General features: G+C 32.1%; 2 protein-coding genes across 2 annotated transcripts; one reads left to right on the forward strand and one right to left on the reverse strand.

The window, feature by feature from the left end:
* Positions 1-2,924: 2,924 nt before the first annotated feature.
* LOC112712421 (L-type lectin-domain containing receptor kinase S.6-like) lies at positions 2,925-5,809 on the reverse strand. The gene has a single exon (XM_025765312.3). The coding sequence runs from the start codon at positions 5,215-5,217 to the stop codon at positions 3,106-3,108; it is 2,112 nt and encodes a 703-aa protein (XP_025621097.1). The 5' UTR covers positions 5,218-5,809; the 3' UTR covers positions 2,925-3,105.
* LOC112712420 (receptor-like protein EIX2) lies at positions 5,631-9,506 on the forward strand. Its single transcript, XM_025765311.3, has 2 exons — positions 5,631-9,254; positions 9,334-9,506. Exon 1 carries the CDS (start codon positions 6,178-6,180, stop codon positions 9,241-9,243), a length of 3,066 nt encoding a protein of 1,021 aa, XP_025621096.1. The 5' UTR covers positions 5,631-6,177; the 3' UTR covers positions 9,244-9,254; positions 9,334-9,506.
* The last annotated feature ends 10,174 nt before the right edge of the window (positions 9,507-19,680 follow it).

Consider the following 19,680-nt stretch of genomic DNA (forward strand, 5'->3'; position numbering starts at 1 on the left):
TTTGATCCGTCCGTATAGTCGTGTTTTTTATAAAATCAATCGATTGGATTAATAAAATAATCGATTGAATTCCAGATTTTTCATAATTCAATCGATTGAAATTCAGGTTTCCATAAAACATGATTGAATATTGGACGATAGTATGGTTTTCTCAACAATCAATCGATTGTAACGATTGAATAATGATTAGAATGTGGGTTTTTTCTAATTCAATCGATTGTTCAGGTTACCCAATCGATTGAAAGCTTCAAAACAATATGAGGTCTCACAATTCAATCTATTGGGTGTGTTACCCCATCGATTTAAGTCTTCAAAACATTATAAATTTTCACAATTCAATCGATTGTTTGTGTTATCCAATCAATTGAATTGTGCACTACATTATATGTTACGCCGTTCTCAATTTTTCTACTCGTGTTTATAAATTATTATTTTATTATCCATTTATCTTATCTTTAAAATTCTATCTTTAATTTTTAAGTTTTTATTTTGATTTAGATACTCTAATCTTATCTCTTCTTTAATATTAAGGTTATAAATTGATGAATGCAGAAGTTTCATACTCAACCCTAGCTCTTTTTTGCTTTTTAGTTTTAGCCATTTTAGAAATATTGGTTCGGTGAGTTTTGTAATGATTTGGATAAGGATTAATAATATGTATGTAGTTTGGAGTGGATGTTGATGAGATTGGAGAAGAAGAGAGAAATTTGCTGGATTTAGAGAGAGAAGAGAAGTTATGCAGAGATGGAGTTGTAAAATTTCAAAAGGGGAGGGAGGCTGAACACGGATGGTTATCAGGTTTAATATACAGCGCATATCAAAATTCAATCCATTGTATACCAATCGATTGAAATGCAGAAAAAAACCTTATTCACGTTACATTTAAATCGATTGAATGCTCATGTTAATCGATGGGAAAATATCATTAGTTCGCGTACAAACTTCAATCGATTGTATTATCAAATCAATCGATTAAACTTTCATATATCATTCTAATAGCGTAAGTCAATTGATTGGGTGATAGAACTAATCGATTGAATTAACTAAATCCAGATTGATTTGATGATTTCAATCGATTGGGTAATATAACAAATACAACCTAATTTCTAACAAACACGATTTTTCCAATCCAATACGTATGTAATGGATCAATGATAAAATTATGATCGATTAAGATTGCAAAATATTTATTACGATTAATGGAAGATCTAATTTATCATTGTTTTAATTTTTTTATTATTAATAAATATGATAGATGAATAATAAAATAATAATTTATAATTAAATAATATATAAAGAATTAATTTATAATTAAAATTAAATAAGAACTATTTCACAGTTATTAAATAAAAAACATATTTTGTTATCAAACCATTTAATAATTTAAACATTTTGGAACTACCAAATCTAGTGCCAATTTTGTGTATATAGAGTTATAGACAAGTTTTTAATGTAATCATCGAATTCTATATGCATTGCAAAGTTTTTGCCTATATATTAAGAAAATTTTATAAAAATCCAAAACAAAAAGTGAATATAAATAATGACTCTTAATTTGTTTTGAAAATTAATTTTTTTTATAATTTATAAAAGAAAAAAATCCGTGAGATGAGGTTCTACTCTTAAACTTTTATTAGTATTATGAAAAAAAGCAGTAAATATTATTTTTATTTCTAAAGTTTATGATCAAAATCAAATTCGTCTCAACGTTATTTTGGATTTAATATTGTCCTCAATGTTTTATTTCATATTAAAAGAAATGACATTTACACTACCACCTTTTGTATATATTTATTTTGTATATATTCTTTTTATATTTTTTATAGTATAATATATAATTCTTTTATATTTTTTACTTTTTGTTAATCATTTTTAATACATATAAGAGATATATAGATAGTATATTTTTGTCTGTTAGAGTCTTCTATTTGTTTCTCTTTCCTGAGAATATACTCTTCTCTACAACATTCTTAACATTTAGCCTTTTTGAAGGAAACAAAATGCTTTTAGCTAGAAACTTATTTCCACCTTGTTGGTCATACATGTTAGCCTAAAATAATATTAATTCAGTTTCTTAAACCTGAAAATTTGGTTTCACTAGCCACATTTTGCATGGTAATCAGCATATCTGCCTCTGCATAATTCTTAATCATGCTTCTAATTTTCCTTCCTATTTCTGGAGATGCTGATTTGGAGGTACACCATTCCTCTTCTCTTTGGTATATGGAACCTCAACAACGGAATTTACCTCCCTTGCTGCTACAATATCTTCTCTTAAATCTTCTGCCACCTTCTCCAAAGAGTAACTGAAAACTAAACAATAAAAAACAGCCATTGCTATGAAAGTTAACCTACCATCATAAATTCAAATGAATCTTAGGTGACTATGACCATGAAGCATGAAAATTCTAATGCTTGTCAAGGAAATCTAAATGCAACAAACTAACTTGTGTTCAGCAGCTTCACCACATGTCATGCAGTAATTTAGAGCCTCACAAAAGCCTCTATTCCCACATGTTATCTAAGATTATGTAAATGGAGTGGTCAAACTAGTTTGACTAAAGGATTCTCTAATGTCAAGTAAACTGGTGTCAACTTGAATAAATGAAATAGCAAATTATAGAAATTAAGTGATAATTCTCAAATTCTCTATCTCATCATGTTGAAATATATAGACGCATAACAGTTTGGTGTGCCCTGTACAATTGTAATTTGAAGTGAGAATTTCATTATCTGTTCTGAGCTAGTTACAAAACCTTAGAATATAATTTGACTGCTCATAAAATGTTGGAAACAATATCCATTGTATTAATGATGTATTCGTTACTCTTTTGAGATATATAAACCAGGGGACTGAAACATCAATTTTGACCAACATGTGATTAAACACAATCTTGTGTCAGAAACAAAAAATAATTGGTTGCTGGTTTCAACTAGATTTTGTTATTAAACAAGAAAACAAGCACTTTTCTTATGTCTGAAAGAAGTACAAGGCACATCATCATCATTTGGAATCCTCAAAACATGAAATGCTTTCTCACATCATATATCAATGATCTAAAAAATAATCTGCACTAAAAATGTACAAAGAAAAAAGAGAGAATCCTAGTAAAACTGGCTCCTAGGAGTCAAATAAGGAGCATCATCAGAACTTAACCAATCCCCAACAACAGCATTCTGTGTCTCTGGTGTATCATTTGGACAAACAGGCCTAATTCTCACCCTAGGCTTAGTCAATGGCAATGATGGAAGTGGCGCTTCTTTCTTGAGAATTCTAGCTGCATCTCTCACCCTTGGCCTCTTCTCATAATCAGGATGAACACAAACAAGCCCCACCAACAGCATCCTCTCCATCTCTAGTACATCAAAGTTACCCTTCAATCTTGGATCAGCAGCATCAATGAGCCTGTTCTTCTCCCACAATCCCCACACGAAATCCGCAACCACGGTTCCATCATCCTCCACTGGCTTCCTCCCTGTAGCCACCTCCAACACCACCACACCAAAGCTGTAAACATCAGTCTTCACTGTCGGAACGCCGGAGTACACATATTCCGGTGCAAGGTAGCCCATTGTTCCTGCTGGTATAGTAGCATCCCTTGTGCCAGAACTATGCTCATACACTTCAGCAAGTCCAAAATCCCCAAGCTTAGCATTGAACTCTGCATCAAGCATTATGTTGCAAGTCTTCACATCTCTATGAATGATTTGCCTCTCACATTCTTCATGGAGATAGGTAAGAGCAGAAGCAACTCCAAGAACTATATTAACCCTTTGTTTCCATGTTAAGACAATTGAAGAATTGAAGTTCCTATGAAGAACCTTGTTAAGGCTGCCATTTGGTAAGTACTCATAAACCAAAAGCAGCTCATTGCCCTCACAGCACCATCCCTTAAGCTGAACCAAATTCTTGTGCCTCAAGTAACTCACCATGGTGGCAAATTCAGTGGCAAAAGGATTGTGCAAACAATCTAAACCATCAACATTGGCAAACCTCTTCACTGCAACATCTCCACCACATTGAAGTGACCCTTTGTAAACCTTTGCTGAAGCACCTTCCCCAACAAGCCTATCACGATTAAACCCCATTGTAGCAGATTTGATCTCAGAAAGTGACAATCTCATAGGCACTTTACTTGTCTGAAACCTACAATTTTTCTTTCCAGTACCATTATTTTTCTTCTTTGACAAGAAAATTGAGATAACAAAACCTGCAGCCACTACAGAAACCAGAAATGCAGTTATCCCTCCCAATCCAAGAGCCATCTCACCAATCTTCTGCTGCCTCCGACGCGTGCCGTTTCGCCGAATGGACGAGGCAGAATCCAAATCACCGTCCCCTGGATAACAAAAGATACAGTTCCCTTCTTGAATGGTATCCATAGGAGTAACCTCTTCACGAGAGCCATAATCCAAAGTCTTGAATTGCCAATGATCAATAACATGAATACCGGAACCTCCACCATTGGAAGCAGAGAATCCAACATGCATGAACTCCTTGAGCTGCTCAGAAAGATCCACCTGGGAAGCAAGAATCGGAGTTGGAGGCCTAGTTGAAGAATAAGAAACCCAAACACGAACCATCTTCATGGAATCCCTATACTCAATCCACGCATTGATGACTTTCCCGCTCCTGAGGTCAACGCCGCGAGACAGAGCATCAACAGAGGCAAAAGAAACGACGGTGCTGAGATCAATTCCGATGTGATTGGCGTTGATGTCGCCGAGCGAAGGGTCGAAGCTCGTGTCGAATTCGACGGCGAAGAAAGAGTCTTGGTGCTGTGGTTGGTCGAGAATGGCTGCAGGGAGGCCCAAGTAACCGCGAGAGAGGGTTCCGAAGTCGGTGTTGGAGGAAATGAGGAAGGCGATGCCGTCGGCGTTGGGGCAAGAAGGGGAGGAGGCGATGGAGAATGAGAAGCGGCACGTGAATGAAGCAGTTGAGTTTGTTTGGGGATCAAGAAACCGAATAGGGTAAACGTAGAAAGCTCTTCCAACACCTGAACTCGAAGATGAAGAAGAAGAAGACGAAGAAGAAGAAGAAGAAGATTCGGAGCAAGAGAGTTGGTCGGTGGTGAGGGTGATGGAGTGGTCGGTGAAGAAGGCGTCGCCGTAGAGAGTGACGTTTTCTGAAGGAGAGAAAGGGGAAGAGAGGGTGGTGGTGGAGGGGAGGAAGAAATGGAGGCATAAGAGGAACAAAGAGTGAAACCTCCACCGCATTGTATGACAGAGAAAGAGAGAGAGAGTCTTGAAGGAGCTTAGCTTAGATTTGAAAATGGCGGCAATTAAGTTTGTGTTTTCAAGAATTGGCTGCCATGCATGGTGGCAGTGATACAGTTACAATGGTGGTTGTCGTAACCATCAGAGAATGGCACAATGCTGCGGGGTTTCAGCGAAACCCTTTTTTTTTTTTTTTCCTCTCTGGGCCTACCGTTTTTTTTAACTCGGTGTCAACTTCAAAGCCCGATGATTTTACTATTTGACCCTTACAGTTATACTAACAAACTAGTGCGCGCGTGTTCTACCAACTTTTCAAACTGTCAGGAGCCAGAGCTCTATGACTATGCTTTTGTTTGTGTGTAATTAGTAGTTCTTCGGTAAAAAACTGGAAAAAAAAAATTAAGGTGTTTAGGGCACAGTGAAATTTCTCAACCTTGAAAGGACAATTGTACATAATTGAATTGGTAGCGGATGATCTATTACGCCAGGAGCAGCAATAACAATAATGGATCAGAGACTCATTCATGGTGAATGGTGCAGTTATCTATTTTTACAAGTGAGTTCATTTCAAGTTCAATATGCATTTCAGTCTTGCACTGATGGTGCAATTTGACTGAGTATGCTCATCAATGAACTAAGAGTAGACTTATCCTGACATTTGTTTCCAATGTGTGCCGCGTGTACACCATTAGCATTTGATTTTGATGTTTTGTTGATACAAATATCCCAGCCAAACACAACCATAGAATTCTGATCCTAAAAGCCTTCATATTAGAAAGTCCAAGTCCAAGTCCACTCCTAAAAGTATAGTCGTTACTGGCGCGTAATGACTAATTAATGAGTGAGTACACAATAGAGAGAGAAGAGGGAAGTGAACAGAAGAATTGTGTGGGATAAGTTGTTTAGCTTTTCTAAGAATTGAAGGTTATACAATTATACTGTTGTTGGGTTGAACACATAATGGGTGGCTATATCCTGAAATTGCTTGTTTTGTTGGTATTGCTATGGCATTTAGGATCCAACCATGCAGCAACGGAGGGTGGAGAAAAGAAGTGCAAAGAGAGGGAGAGACTTGCTCTGCTCAACTTCAAACAAGGCCTCCATGATAACTATGGCATTCTGTCTTCATGGAAAGACGAGAATGATTGCTGCAAATGGAAAGGGATTCGTTGCAACAATGAAACTGGGTACGTTGAGAGGGTTGATCTTCACTGCTCTGAAGCACAATACTACTTGAGCGGTGAAATCAGCCCTTCCTTGACTGACCTCCAACACTTGTCGTATCTAGACCTCACTTGCTTATCAAATAACGCCACTACTCACATCCCACCAATCTTGGGTTCTTTCCCAAATCTATGCTATCTTAATCTCTCTTCTGCTGCTTTCTCCGATTATTTTCTTAAAAAACCTTATTTTGAGGGAGAGATCCCATCACAGCTGGGAAATCTCTCGCAACTGCAGTATCTTGATCTTAGTTGGAACCAACTTGGAGGAGTGATCCCCTACCAACTTGGGAATCTTTCCCAACTGCAGCATCTTGATCTTAGTGTCAACCAACTTGGAGGAGTGATCCCCTACCAACTTGGGAATCTTTCCCAACTGCAGCATCTTGATCTTAGTTGGAACCAACTTGGAGGAGTGATCCCCTACCAACTTGGGAATCTTTTCCAACTGCAGCATCTTGATCTTGGCTACAATCAGAACCTCACTGTTTATGGTAAAAATCATGGCGGTATTCAGTGGCTGTCAAATCTCTCCTCTCTAACAAGCCTTGACTTGAGTGATGTCCTTAATCTCAATGATTCTTCTCTCCACTCACTCCAGTTCCTTGGAAAGCTTCCAAGTCTAAAAGAACTGAGGCTAAGCAGGTGTGGCCTTTCTGATTCTCATATTCTAACATTGTCTAATTCCAGTTTGAATTTCTCTACTTCCCTTGCTATCCTTGATCTGTCTCAGAATTATTTGACATCACAAACTATATTCCACTGGGCATTTAACTTCACCTCTAATCTACAAGTACTTGACCTTACCAACAACATCTTAAGAGGCACCATTCCTGATGATTTTGGCAGCATAATGCATTCACTTGAAAGTATTGAACTCTCAAACAACAATCTAGAAGGCCCTGTTCCAAAATCCTTAGGGAATATATGCACCTTGCAATCATTTTATGCTTCCAGCAATCACTTGACTGGGGATCTTTCGAGTTTTATTTTCAACTCTTCAAGATGCACCAGTAGCTCGTTACAAGAAGTGCATTTATCGGGAAATAAAATTCATGGCATGTCGCCTAGCATTTCAAACATCTCGTCTTTGAAAGAGTTATGGCTTTCAGATAATGAATTGCATGGAGAAATTCCTACAAGCCTGGGATTGCTTACTGAGTTGGAGTCTTTGTTTCTTGATGGAAATTCTCTTGAAGGTGTCGTTACTGAATCTCATTTCACTAACCTCTCCAAATTGAAAGTCTTTGATATATCAGGTAGCTCGTTGACTATCAAGATTAGTGCCCGCTGGGTTCCACCTTTCCAAATACAAAGTTTGATTATACCAGGTTGCACGGTAGATTCTAATTTTCCACATTGGCTCAAGAATCAAGATGAAATCCGGAGGCTTAATATTGCAAATCTCAGGACTCTGGATTTTGTGCCGAACTGGTTATGGGGGAAATTGCTAACCATGGATACTTTTAATATTTCAGGCAACAATCTCACTGGTACAATTCCAAATCTCCCATTTGAGTTATCTTACCCAGAAATAGATTTGACTTCAAATCAATTTGAGGGTTCCATTCCACGGTTTTGGTTGCAAGCAACTGCCTTGTATCTATCCAACAATAGATTTTCAGATATAGTATCATTTGTTTGCGGCAATAACACAGCCATGCCTTTGGGGGTTTTGGATTTATCAAACAATCAATTGAAGGGTGAGTTGCCTGATTGTTTGAATTTGAACTCACTACAATTTCTTGATCTCAGCAATAACAAACTTGAAGGAAAGATTCCTTTCTCATTGGGTGTCTTAACAAACTTGAAGGCTTTGATTTTAAGAAACAATAATTTCACTGGAAAATTACCTTCTTCCTTGAAGAATTGCTCCCAGTTGGCATGGTTGGACCTGGGACAAAATGAGTTTCATGGTCCGATTCCATTATGGATAGGAGAAAGCTTAAAACAGTTAGTAATCCTAAGCTTAAGATTCAATTACTTTAATGGAAGTCTACCTTCAAATCTGTGTTTGTTAACAAAGCTTCAAGTCTTGGATCTCTCGCAAAATAGATTATCAAGAGGGATTCCAACCTGCATAAAGAATTTTACTGCAATGACTCGAGATGCTAGAAGCTCAAATGAACCAATGAGTCATTCGTATGCGTTCAAAGTTGGAGTATATACCTTTTTGGCTGGACGATATAATTTGTATCTGTTTTTAACATGGAAAAGCGCATATCGTTCCTTCAAAAATGCAGATATGCTTCTAACAGGAATTGACCTCTCAAGTAATCATCTCACAGGTGAAATACCGAAGGAAATTGAGTTGTTATTTGGATTGGTTTTATTGAACTTATCAAGGAACAGTCTCAATGGGGAAATCATCTCTAACATTGGGAACTTACAATCACTAGAGTTTCTTGATTTGTCAAGAAATCATTTGTCAGGCAAAATTCCTTCAAGTCTCTCCAAAATTGATCGTCTTACTATGTTAGACTTGTCAAACAATGATCTTGATGGCAAAATTCCAATTGGAACGCAACTACAGAGTTTCGATCCTTCAGCTTACGAAGGAAATCCCAATCTTTGTGGAGAACCTCTTAACAAGAAATGTGAAGAAGAAACCACAGAAGATGAGAGGCCAGTAGCACAAGTGGGTGATGACAATTCAATATTCTTGGAGGCATTATACATGAGCATGGGATTAGGGTTCTTCACAGGCTTCTGTGGCTTTATAGTTTCAGTATTATTCATCTCCTCTTGCAGAGAACCCTACTCCAGGTTCTTGAATAGTTTGGTCACCAGAATCTATGGCTAGAGGATGAACAGGTAGATTTCTTCCTTGTATTGAATGTGGACTTATTCTGAAACACTGGTTCCATGTACTGAAATTTGAAATTTCTTGCAGGATCTCCTACTTTTGCATCTTTTACTGTTATCAATAAACCCAATGGAATCATTTGGTTCTCAGCATGCTGTTGTTGAACCTTTTTCTTACTAGTGCTATGAATGCATCTTTTGCTGTAATAAAATTGTTAATCTTAATGTGTTTTTAGTATTATATGTTGCATTTTTTTTCAAGTTCTCAGATTATCAGATTTAGTAGTTCTGTTCTGTTCTGCTCTATCCTATTCTGTGTTTTGAGATCAATTCCCATGTGATGCTCACCTTCAAGCTTCAAGAATTGTCTTTGAAGCTTGATAGCTAACGATAATAACAGAATGGTATGCGACTAATTCGAAACTTTGGGGCCATGGACCAAATGGGCTTGGGCTCAACTTCAAAGCCCAGTATATTGCGGACGAGTGTAAAGGGTTATGAAGTAGAGAAACTAATTTAGCTAGCGGTCAAATAATTAACTACTAATTAAGTAAGTCAATTTAGGAATGTGTAATATATTGATGATGTTTCACGGTTGGGTAGTGACTACTACTTTGATCAAGTATACACGCGCATAATAATAGAACTAATCAAGTAACCTTCACATTAGCATGTAATACAACCGTTCAATTTGCTGCTTTTACAATAATCGAATCGAATCAAACTAATAGTGGTTTGGTTCGTTTGGTTTTTTTAGTTTTTAATTTCTAAGAGTAAAACATTGAAATGGTTAGAAATTGGAGATTTTTGTTATTAGGTTAAAGGTTAAAACATTGAAATGGATGCATATTTTCGGTTCGGTTCAATTTCTATCGAACCAATCAAAAATTGAACCGAACTGATCGGTTTTGTCAGAAAAAACAAAAAAATCGATTTTTTTTTTTTCAAATCAGTTGTTATAATTTTCGGTTCGATTTAGAATAATTTTCGATTCAATTTGCATAATTTTCGGTCCGGTTCGATAACTTACATCCCTAGCATGTATATATATGTATGATATGACATGGAATAAAATGCACGATAGAGATTGAGGCAGAAATGGTCCTCATTGGTAGACGAATTAAATCATTCATATATATATAAAGTAAAGAGCAATAAGCCACATCATATAAAGACATCAAGCAACACAACAAAATTTCATGTATCTTGAATATAAATTTGTCTTTCCTTGTTCTTTGTGTTATCTGTTTGCTAATAAAGATCCCAATCAAAGTATAGGGAGTAAGAAAACTAACATAATATATACAATAAACGCCTTTATATAATAAGTCAAATAGTCAATATCAATAATGACAAGAAAGTTCTTGGCCTAAAAAGTAATAATTAACCTAATGCTTGAGATAACAACAATAATATATAATTCCACAAAAAAAAAAAAAATTCAAACTTTCAATATTATGTTCCTACCAAATTAATTATAAAAGATTAATGAATTGATCAGTTAATTTTCCAAAATGTTAACACTAATGAAAGCAAATTAAATCATTTGAGAGTAATATTGTAACACTTAAAATTCCAAGATGCAAGAGTCATTATTACTAAGTGAAAAAACAATAATGTGTGATAGCTAACATATGACTTATTTGTAATTGAAGCAGCATAAACTTCTCATATTGGCACCGCCATGCAACCCTAATTTCATGTCCAATTGTTCTTCACCAAATAAAATAGCTCCCCAGATTTCAATGGGAGTTTCTGATAGTGGTGTGGAAATTGAGCAAGAAGCCCGGTTTGTTTAACCAAACCCATTTGAGAGTTGACATTTGTCTCCCTAACACCAAAACTTTAATATTATTTAACCACCTTTGACTTGCTTGCATTAACGATTGAAAACATGGGTAGTTCTATATTATATATATATATATATATATATATCCATTATTACTAATATTGTTAACTATTGTTCATTTCATAGTTAGAATCTTTGTCCTCCCTTAATGAAGGATAAGAAACGTTCTATGTTTTGAAATAATCTTAACAACAGGGTGAAAACTCAGGTGCAGTCGACTTCATGTGAAGTTGATAGTTGATAGCTGAGAGCTGGTAGATAAAAATTTAGTCAAATCACTCAAACCATCTAATGACTTTCAACTATTAATTTCACGTGAAGTTGACTGCACCTGAATTTTCACCTAACAACAATTATGGAATGAAATATTCGGACAAGCAATAGTATGTCTCATAGCAAGATTAATTTTGTTGTTAAAAAAATTAAATGTATAAAAGTATATGTTTTTTATTAATAATTAATTTTAATTAATAACTATTTTAGTATTTATTTTGGTGTTAAAAAAAGAAGGTACCATTATTTCTCAATTCTCATATTAACTAGTGCTTCTCAATCATGTGCATTTGTCCATGAAATTGACCATTGTAATTGACGGGTTTCACATGGCTTCAAAGCTAGGTTTAAATTAAATTAATATATGAAATTTATGACATGAAAAATCTCACCCACCGAACACGATTATCATTTAATTTTGAGGACCTAGTATATGTATGTAATGTATTTCCATTGTCTTCTACGTCGAGGAAACGTGGACAACACAGGAACCTGCCGGTGTAATCTACTTACAAATTGAGATTCATTACTCAATTTTAATGTGTCACATATTTTGATTTATACTATCCTATTGTACAAAATTAATTAAACTATCATTAATTAAACCCATCATTATATAGAATCTCAACCCCCACCTTGCATTAAAGTGCATAAGATATATAATACCGTGCCGATTTATTTAACCAAGATTCAACTCTTCGAAATGTCAACGTTTAGAAGGTTAACAGCAGAAAAAAAATGCGTAAGCTTATTAAATGTGTTTGAAAGTTGTGTAAATGACATCAGATTAAGAAGAGAGTGGCATAATAAGTCTCTACTTGAATACTTGTTATTAATTTGTCCCTCTATATATAGAAAAATATATTTTTTTTTTACTATCTCTCTCTTGTCTGATTAAAGTCTTTATATACACGTTTCACGTTTTTTTTTTCTCAAAAAAAAAGCATTTCAATAACTAAATAATTCATTTTCATTATTATTTCATATATACACAGTTAGCGAAAAAAAATAGATAATGCTATAAAATCAGTATAATTTATTATTTTTTATAAATAATTAACTAACAATATTTAAAAGTATTGACTAAAATTATGATGATAAATTGATCAACTTAAAATATTGGCTAATATAAATTAAAATAATTAACTTTTAAAATTTTATAAAAAAGATTATACATATAATTATTGAGTTTAATTTTGATGTACGGATAATATAAAATATTTTATAATGTCATATAATTAATGTAAAAAGTAATTATTTTTACTAATATAACGTTATATAATTGAATGCATATGTAAATTATTTTAAATTAATAATATATCAAAATTAAATTCATAATTAATAGTATTATCATCTTAATAAAAATAATTAATTTTTAAATTTATTATTTAAAAAATTATCAAAATTTATAAATTTAATTAAACTGTATAAAAATTTTTCCGTACCAACATAACCGTACTCTAAATTATGTTCAATTATAGATAATGGGATAAGCCATAAGGATAGTAAAGGAAAGCATCCTTGTTAAAATGAGTATGAGTTAATATTTAATTTGATTTTTTAATTTATACGTGAGTTTTAATTTAATTTTTAAAATTTTAATTATTTTTAGTTAATTTTTAAATTTTATAAATGTATTTATATTAGTCTTAGAGATAATTTTTAATATAAAAATATTAGTGAAATATTGATATGAATAATTAAATATTATACTAAAATCTATTTTGACATTTAAATAGTTTAAAAATAATGTTGTATCACTTATTTTATTAAATAAAATTTTAATAAATATCATTTATGATGTTATTTTTGGGTTATTTAAATGTTAAAACTAAAATAATATTATTATTGTACAGAATTTAGCGTGGCATTCGTTTGTTTATAATAATATGTTGTTGATGTCTCTACATTAAAAATTATTTTAAAGACTAATATGAATTATGTTTATAAAATTTGATAATTAAATAAAAATTATTAAAATTTTAAAAATTAAATTAAGATTCGTATATAAGTTTAAGGATAAATAAAATATTATATAGATGAGCATACTGGTGAAATAGTTAGTGTAAAATAGCTAGCAAATACAATTATTAAATTTATTTGATTTAGTACTTAAGAAAAAGAAAAATAAAATAAAAAAGAAACTAAGAGACGAATCGCACGTCACTTCCCGAAAATTTATGAGAATGTATGGTCACTCTTAACTACTGTTGCTACCTTTTCTCAGATTTGCACGCATTCAAATCGCAGATTTTCATACACAAAATAATAATTAACTTCATTATTCCAAGTTTATTTAGAACAACTCAACTTGGAAGTTGCAACCGTCAATTCATGGATTTCCAAACCAAAATATCAATCAATCATTATTACATACACTAGCACCTCGCTACTTTTATGGGGCAGAAAAAAAAAGAACTCTTTTTTTTTCTTAATAATTTCTCCAAAAGGAAGATATCAGATTATAATGGCAGCTTTAATTTGCAATATTTTGTTTACCAAACCAATAAAAGAGATTACTTGCAAGAAACTGAAGAAGGAAAGAATTGAAATTTGAAAGTAGTAGATATCCATCAACTTTGCAAAAGTCTGAGTCACCTTTCTTTTTTATTTATTTATTTTTTTTAACTCTTTGCTTTCAAGTACAAGATCTTTTATCTTTAAGACAAACTCCAAAACAAAATAGTACTTTTTAATTTTGTTTCAACTTCACAAGGATTCTATTACAAGCTATGAATTGATGAAAACTTTCTAGCTAAAAAACTAGACAATTTACCCTTGCATACATGCTGCTCCTCCTTTTTTCCTTTTACCCCTTGAAACTGATCTTAAGAATAATAATAATATAATAATCAGAAAGAAAAGGGAAAAATAAGGAAATTAAAACAAAAAAAAAACAAAAGGTTAATTAAATTAAAAATAAACAAAAAAAGGAAAACATATACATATATAATTACCTTTTTTTTTCTTCTTCCCTTTTTGTATTAAGATGCTAGAAGAAAATAAGAAGCTAAGGAAGGGTAGAATATATAATAATTAAGATATATATGTATCCTTCTATGGAGTCCCTAATGAAGCTTGTAATCCAATGGCATTGTGCTTCCTTGAAGGCCCTGAAGGTGGAATTGGCATTGCTTTTGGTAAGAAACTAAAGAAGGTTGGAGGCAAGGCTTGATAATGAACCTTCTTATTAGGCTTCACTTTGAAAACTTGACGATGATTAGTAGTGCTAATAATGTGTCTTGAAGCATAACTATGACCAACCAAATATATAAGCAAAAAGAGCATCATCACTACCAAAATATGCACATGCACATGCCTTCTATCCATTCCTTGTGTCCAAACCAAGAAAGGGAATGAAGAAATGGATAGAGAGGGAGGTTGGTTTTGTTAAAAGGAGGAAAAAAATGTTGAAAGAGGGAAAGGGAGGGATTAATAATGAAGAATATTAATTAAGCTAAGGTAGGAGAGAACAATGCAAGATCCTTTAATATGTCATCACATTCATATTATTCTCAATAAATGAAGGAGGAGGAATTTATGGGCTTGTTGTTTGTGAAGAAAGTATATGAATATGAATGGATTGAAGTTGAAAGAAGGAGGAGGGGGATAATAGTGTATGTGCGTGGAAACATGGGTGAGAGTAAATGCAGGGTCATGTGGTTTGAGAGAATTGAAGAACCATATTTCTTGTTATTAGACTTTGTGGCATTAAATGAGACAAAACATATATGAAGTATTTAGTAGTAGCAATAGTTGTAGTAGTTCTTGTAGTTTATAGTAGTAGCCATGGTCCTTTTTGTTATTATTATTATTATCCAAATAAAAATAGAAGCGACCAAGAATGAAAATGAAGAGAGGCCATTTAATAAGAGGTCTTTGCAAAGTTTGGAACGGGTCCTTAGGGAGCTTGTTCTTCCTTCTTAATTCTTATTATTATTACTCCTACAAATTAAAAGATATTTAGATCAGCCAAAAGGGTATTGCCAAATCAATAATATTAGGAAATTTGTCATGGTAAGAAATTAGAATAATAATAAATATAAAATATAAATATGTTGGGAGAAAATAGGGTGATTGTTGTGTGGTTAGGTGGATGTGTGGGCCAATATGGAAATTAATGGCCGACTAAGAAAACTGAAAGTGTGAAACTGTTTGTGCTTATATAAGTCTCAAAGCAACATCAAACATGAAAATATATTTATGTCGTCGCTCATCAATGACTATGGGACTCAAGTCTACTAGGGCATTCAATGAGCTGATGTCATATATATCCTTACCAATTCCTAATTGGAATTGGTCCTTGGTCAACAAATAGTAGGGAAACTAAATATGATTACACAAAAATATTGAGTAAAGAAATAATTAAATTCTTAATAATTTTGATTTTATATTAATTAATTTTTAAAAAATTACTAATTAATTTTTTTATGATAAATAATAGATATATTATGTTCTTTTATTAATAGATAATGCATGCAAAACAAAATGAAATTGTCATGTATTTTATGCTTTTATTATCTACAATGACGTGTATTGTTATTGTTACATAAATATGAGAACAATGTTATTTAGACGGTAAAACATTTGTTATTCTTATTAATTACTTTCTATTTATCTTGAGTCCTAATAAAACAAGTGAAGTTTCACTCTAACAATTAGTATTTATCTTATAATCTTTTAAAAAACAGATACGTAACTATAATGAATAGTGCATGTTTATATCTAACAATGAATGAGCAACATTTAAAATTGAGCCAATCAAGTTCAGCCCAATAATAATGAACCTAATCCACGTGCCCCATTCGCACGGATTTGACCGACTTAGATACAACAAGTTTTCTAATCTGTATTTAATCTACTTGGAGAATAAGTTAAAAGATTTTCCTACTAACCAACTTAAACATGGGAGTAACTTCTTACTTTTATAAGTAAATAATCACTCGTGATCTTTAAAATTTATCTCTAAAAAATGACTAAATCTTTTTTTATTACTATATAAATACCTCAATATTCAAGTGTTTTTTTCAATTTAATCTCACCTAAAACCTGCTTAAATTCTTACTAACTTAGGTATCAGAATTTTTTGTAGATACGCATACCTCCTACCATTGTCCAAGCGAGGACATCGACAGAACTACCGTCTCGACGAACAAATCGAAACTATCAATTTTAGACATTAGGATCTTACATCCAAATTCAACCCAATTCAAATTCAAGTAATATAACAGTATATATAAACACCAATATTAAATTTACATAAAAACATAACGTATCTATTATTTATTAACATAAAAAATTTAATTGATATTTTTTTAAAAATTAATTAATCCGATATCAAAATCCTCAAATACTTATTGTTATTTTACTCCAATAACCTATATAGCATTATTATAACTGAAATAATAATCAAGTGAATGATGTAAAAACATGCATAAAGCAAAATGTTTACTGTTTTGTTTTTCCTACAAATTTTGGATTATATTGTTCAAAAATATTATTAGTTGTCCATATTTTTTTATTAATTATATATTAAGACTTATTTGGTTATTATAAATGGAAATTAATGGGAATATGGGATCCACTTGGCACGTTGCTAGTAGTGTATATAGGAGTCTAAAGAAACATAGGAAGGAATTGATGAATGAGGCGGGTAGTGCATGATATAAATATAAAAAGGAAATATAAATAGAAATAGAGGGTAGGCATTTGGGTTTTGTTGAGATAATAATAAAGGAGTTGGACCATGAGAAGGTGAAGAAGAGAGGGGGCCCCACAAACATGAAAATTGAAATTGAAGCAAAATAAGGAGAGGCAGCCATTACTGTTGGGCCCACGTGCTGTGAGGCCACAGGGACAGACATTAGGGACAAACTCTTTTAGAGTTAAAGACGGTAGGAATTGAAGCTAATAAGTAGGAACTAGGAACCATTAATTACAAGATTGTGTTTTGTAATCAGTGCATGTGATTACTCTCACTTCTCTTCAGATTCATAACAATTCAATGCTAATATTATCCACTTCCCAAATAGGTGTTTTAGTGTTATTAATAATATAAAATGTAAGAGTAAGCAACATAAAAACAAATATCTATCTTATGTGTTAATGAATTTAAATTAAACCGATATAAATTAAATTGTTCATGTAATCTAATTCAAATTAAAAATTAATTAAAATTATATTAATTTAAACTTATTTGGATTTTATTTTTAAAACATTGCATGAATTAGGTTAAAATTTAATTAAATTAATCAAATCCAATACAAATTACGTAATATAAAATAATATATATTATTATTTTATTATCACGTTTAAAATTTTATTTATAATATATTTAATTTGTTATTTATTTTTTATCTTATTCATATATTATTATTATTTAATAAATATTTTATAAATTAAAAAAAAAATTTATTTATTTATTTATTTTAACCAATTTATAATTTTATTTCTATTGTTATGTCATCAATTTCTCAAGATATTATTGCAATTTATTATGTCGTCGTTAGTTATTTAAAATTTGACGTGAGACTTGTTATATATGTTTAATTTTTCTTTTAGTTTATAAAACTACAAATCCAATAAAATTTGATGTTGAGACTTGTTATGTATATATTTTTTTTAAATTTACAAAATCACAAATCCTATCCAATCCAAATCGCTTGAAATTAGATCGGATTGTCCAGAGAAAATTATCCAATCCAAACTGCACCTCAAGTAGGGTTGGCCCGCTCAGCACCGCCAAAAGCCGCCCAAATATGAGATGGGCTGGCCCGCCCCGCCTAACTAATATGGGTTCAACTTGCTACTCTGCCCCACCAAAAGGCATAATGGCGGGCCGGCCCGCCTCCTTTTTTAAAATATTTTTTAAAAACCTCTTTCTTTTATATAAAATTTAATTTGACATACTAACAATTATTTTATTTTATGATAAAATTATTTCATCCAATTCATTTTTAATATATAGAATAATATTTTAAATTAATTATTAATCTATAAAATAATTTTAATTAACTATAATAACTTTTTTGATGTGAAATTAATCATAATAAAACAACTTAATAAATAATAAGTCTTAAAGTCTTAAACATAGCAATAATAAAACAAACACATAATCCATAGATGCCGGCAAGAGGCGGAGGAGGAGAGAGGAGCGAAAGGCAAAGTAGAGGCGATACGAGATACAGCGCCGCCGAGACTCCAATTTTGTGACGATTGACAGGATGAGATCGGAACAGGCAACGTGGGAGACTGATGACGAGAGAGATACACTGCGAGATTGAAGACACGACGCATAGCAGGGACGAGACACAACGTCGCTACAAATTGTGATTGTGTGACGAATACACTGTGAGACAGATGACTGACGAGGGAGGAGGCAAATCTGCAGGCACAGGGAGCTCTGGGAACACTGGAACAGTGAGGAGCCGAAAAATGAGGACCGAGGAGAGAGCTGAACTGAAGCTTAGGGTCAGGGAAGGGTTAGGTGGGCTGTGTACGGCATGTGTGAGTATGTTTGCTGTTAGTGTTTAGGATTTGTGAAAAACTATAATTTTTTATTTAAGTATTTATACAATTTAAATTTACTGAAAAATCTTTGAAAAAAAAAAAGATGACAGCCGGTCCCATCCTGTACTGCCTCGCAATTTTAGCGAACTTTTTAAATTTGGCGGATTCAAAATCTTGTATCATTTCCCTTTTTTTTTTGCGGTTTGACATAACGGATTCAACCCATTTTGCCAATTGCCATTGCCAACCACAAGTAAAATTATTATTTATATCAAATAAGTTTTTAACTCAAAATCTCATTGAAAATGCCTCTAGTCTCCTACTTATGTATTATGAGCACATGTCAATATTATAAATTAAAAAAGCTTTTATTAAAAATACAAAAAAATAATTAAATTTTCAATACATTTATTAAAAAAAATTAAAACCTTCTAATAATGATAAATTTATCATATGTGCTTATGAGATATGTTAGCTAAATCCAAAAAACAATTATAAAGATATTTTATATGCTGTTAATTTGATATAATTATAAGTTTAATTTTGATGCAAAATATTTTATATAATCGTTCAATTACATCTATTTTTTTTATAATTATCTATACAGTCAATATAAAAAATAATTATCTTTGCTAAAATGATATTATATAATTGAATTTATGTGTAAAATTCTTTTATACTAACTATATATCAAAATTAAATTTAAACAAAATTAAAAATAATAAATTTTGTTGAAGTAGTTTTTCGTAATTGAATATACAATTGATAATACATCAAAATAATTCTAAAAAAATTATATATACA

This window comes from Arachis hypogaea, chromosome 9, assembly GCF_003086295.3.
Source record: "Arachis hypogaea cultivar Tifrunner chromosome 9, arahy.Tifrunner.gnm2.J5K5, whole genome shotgun sequence".
NCBI lineage: Eukaryota > Viridiplantae > Streptophyta > Magnoliopsida > Fabales > Fabaceae > Arachis > Arachis hypogaea.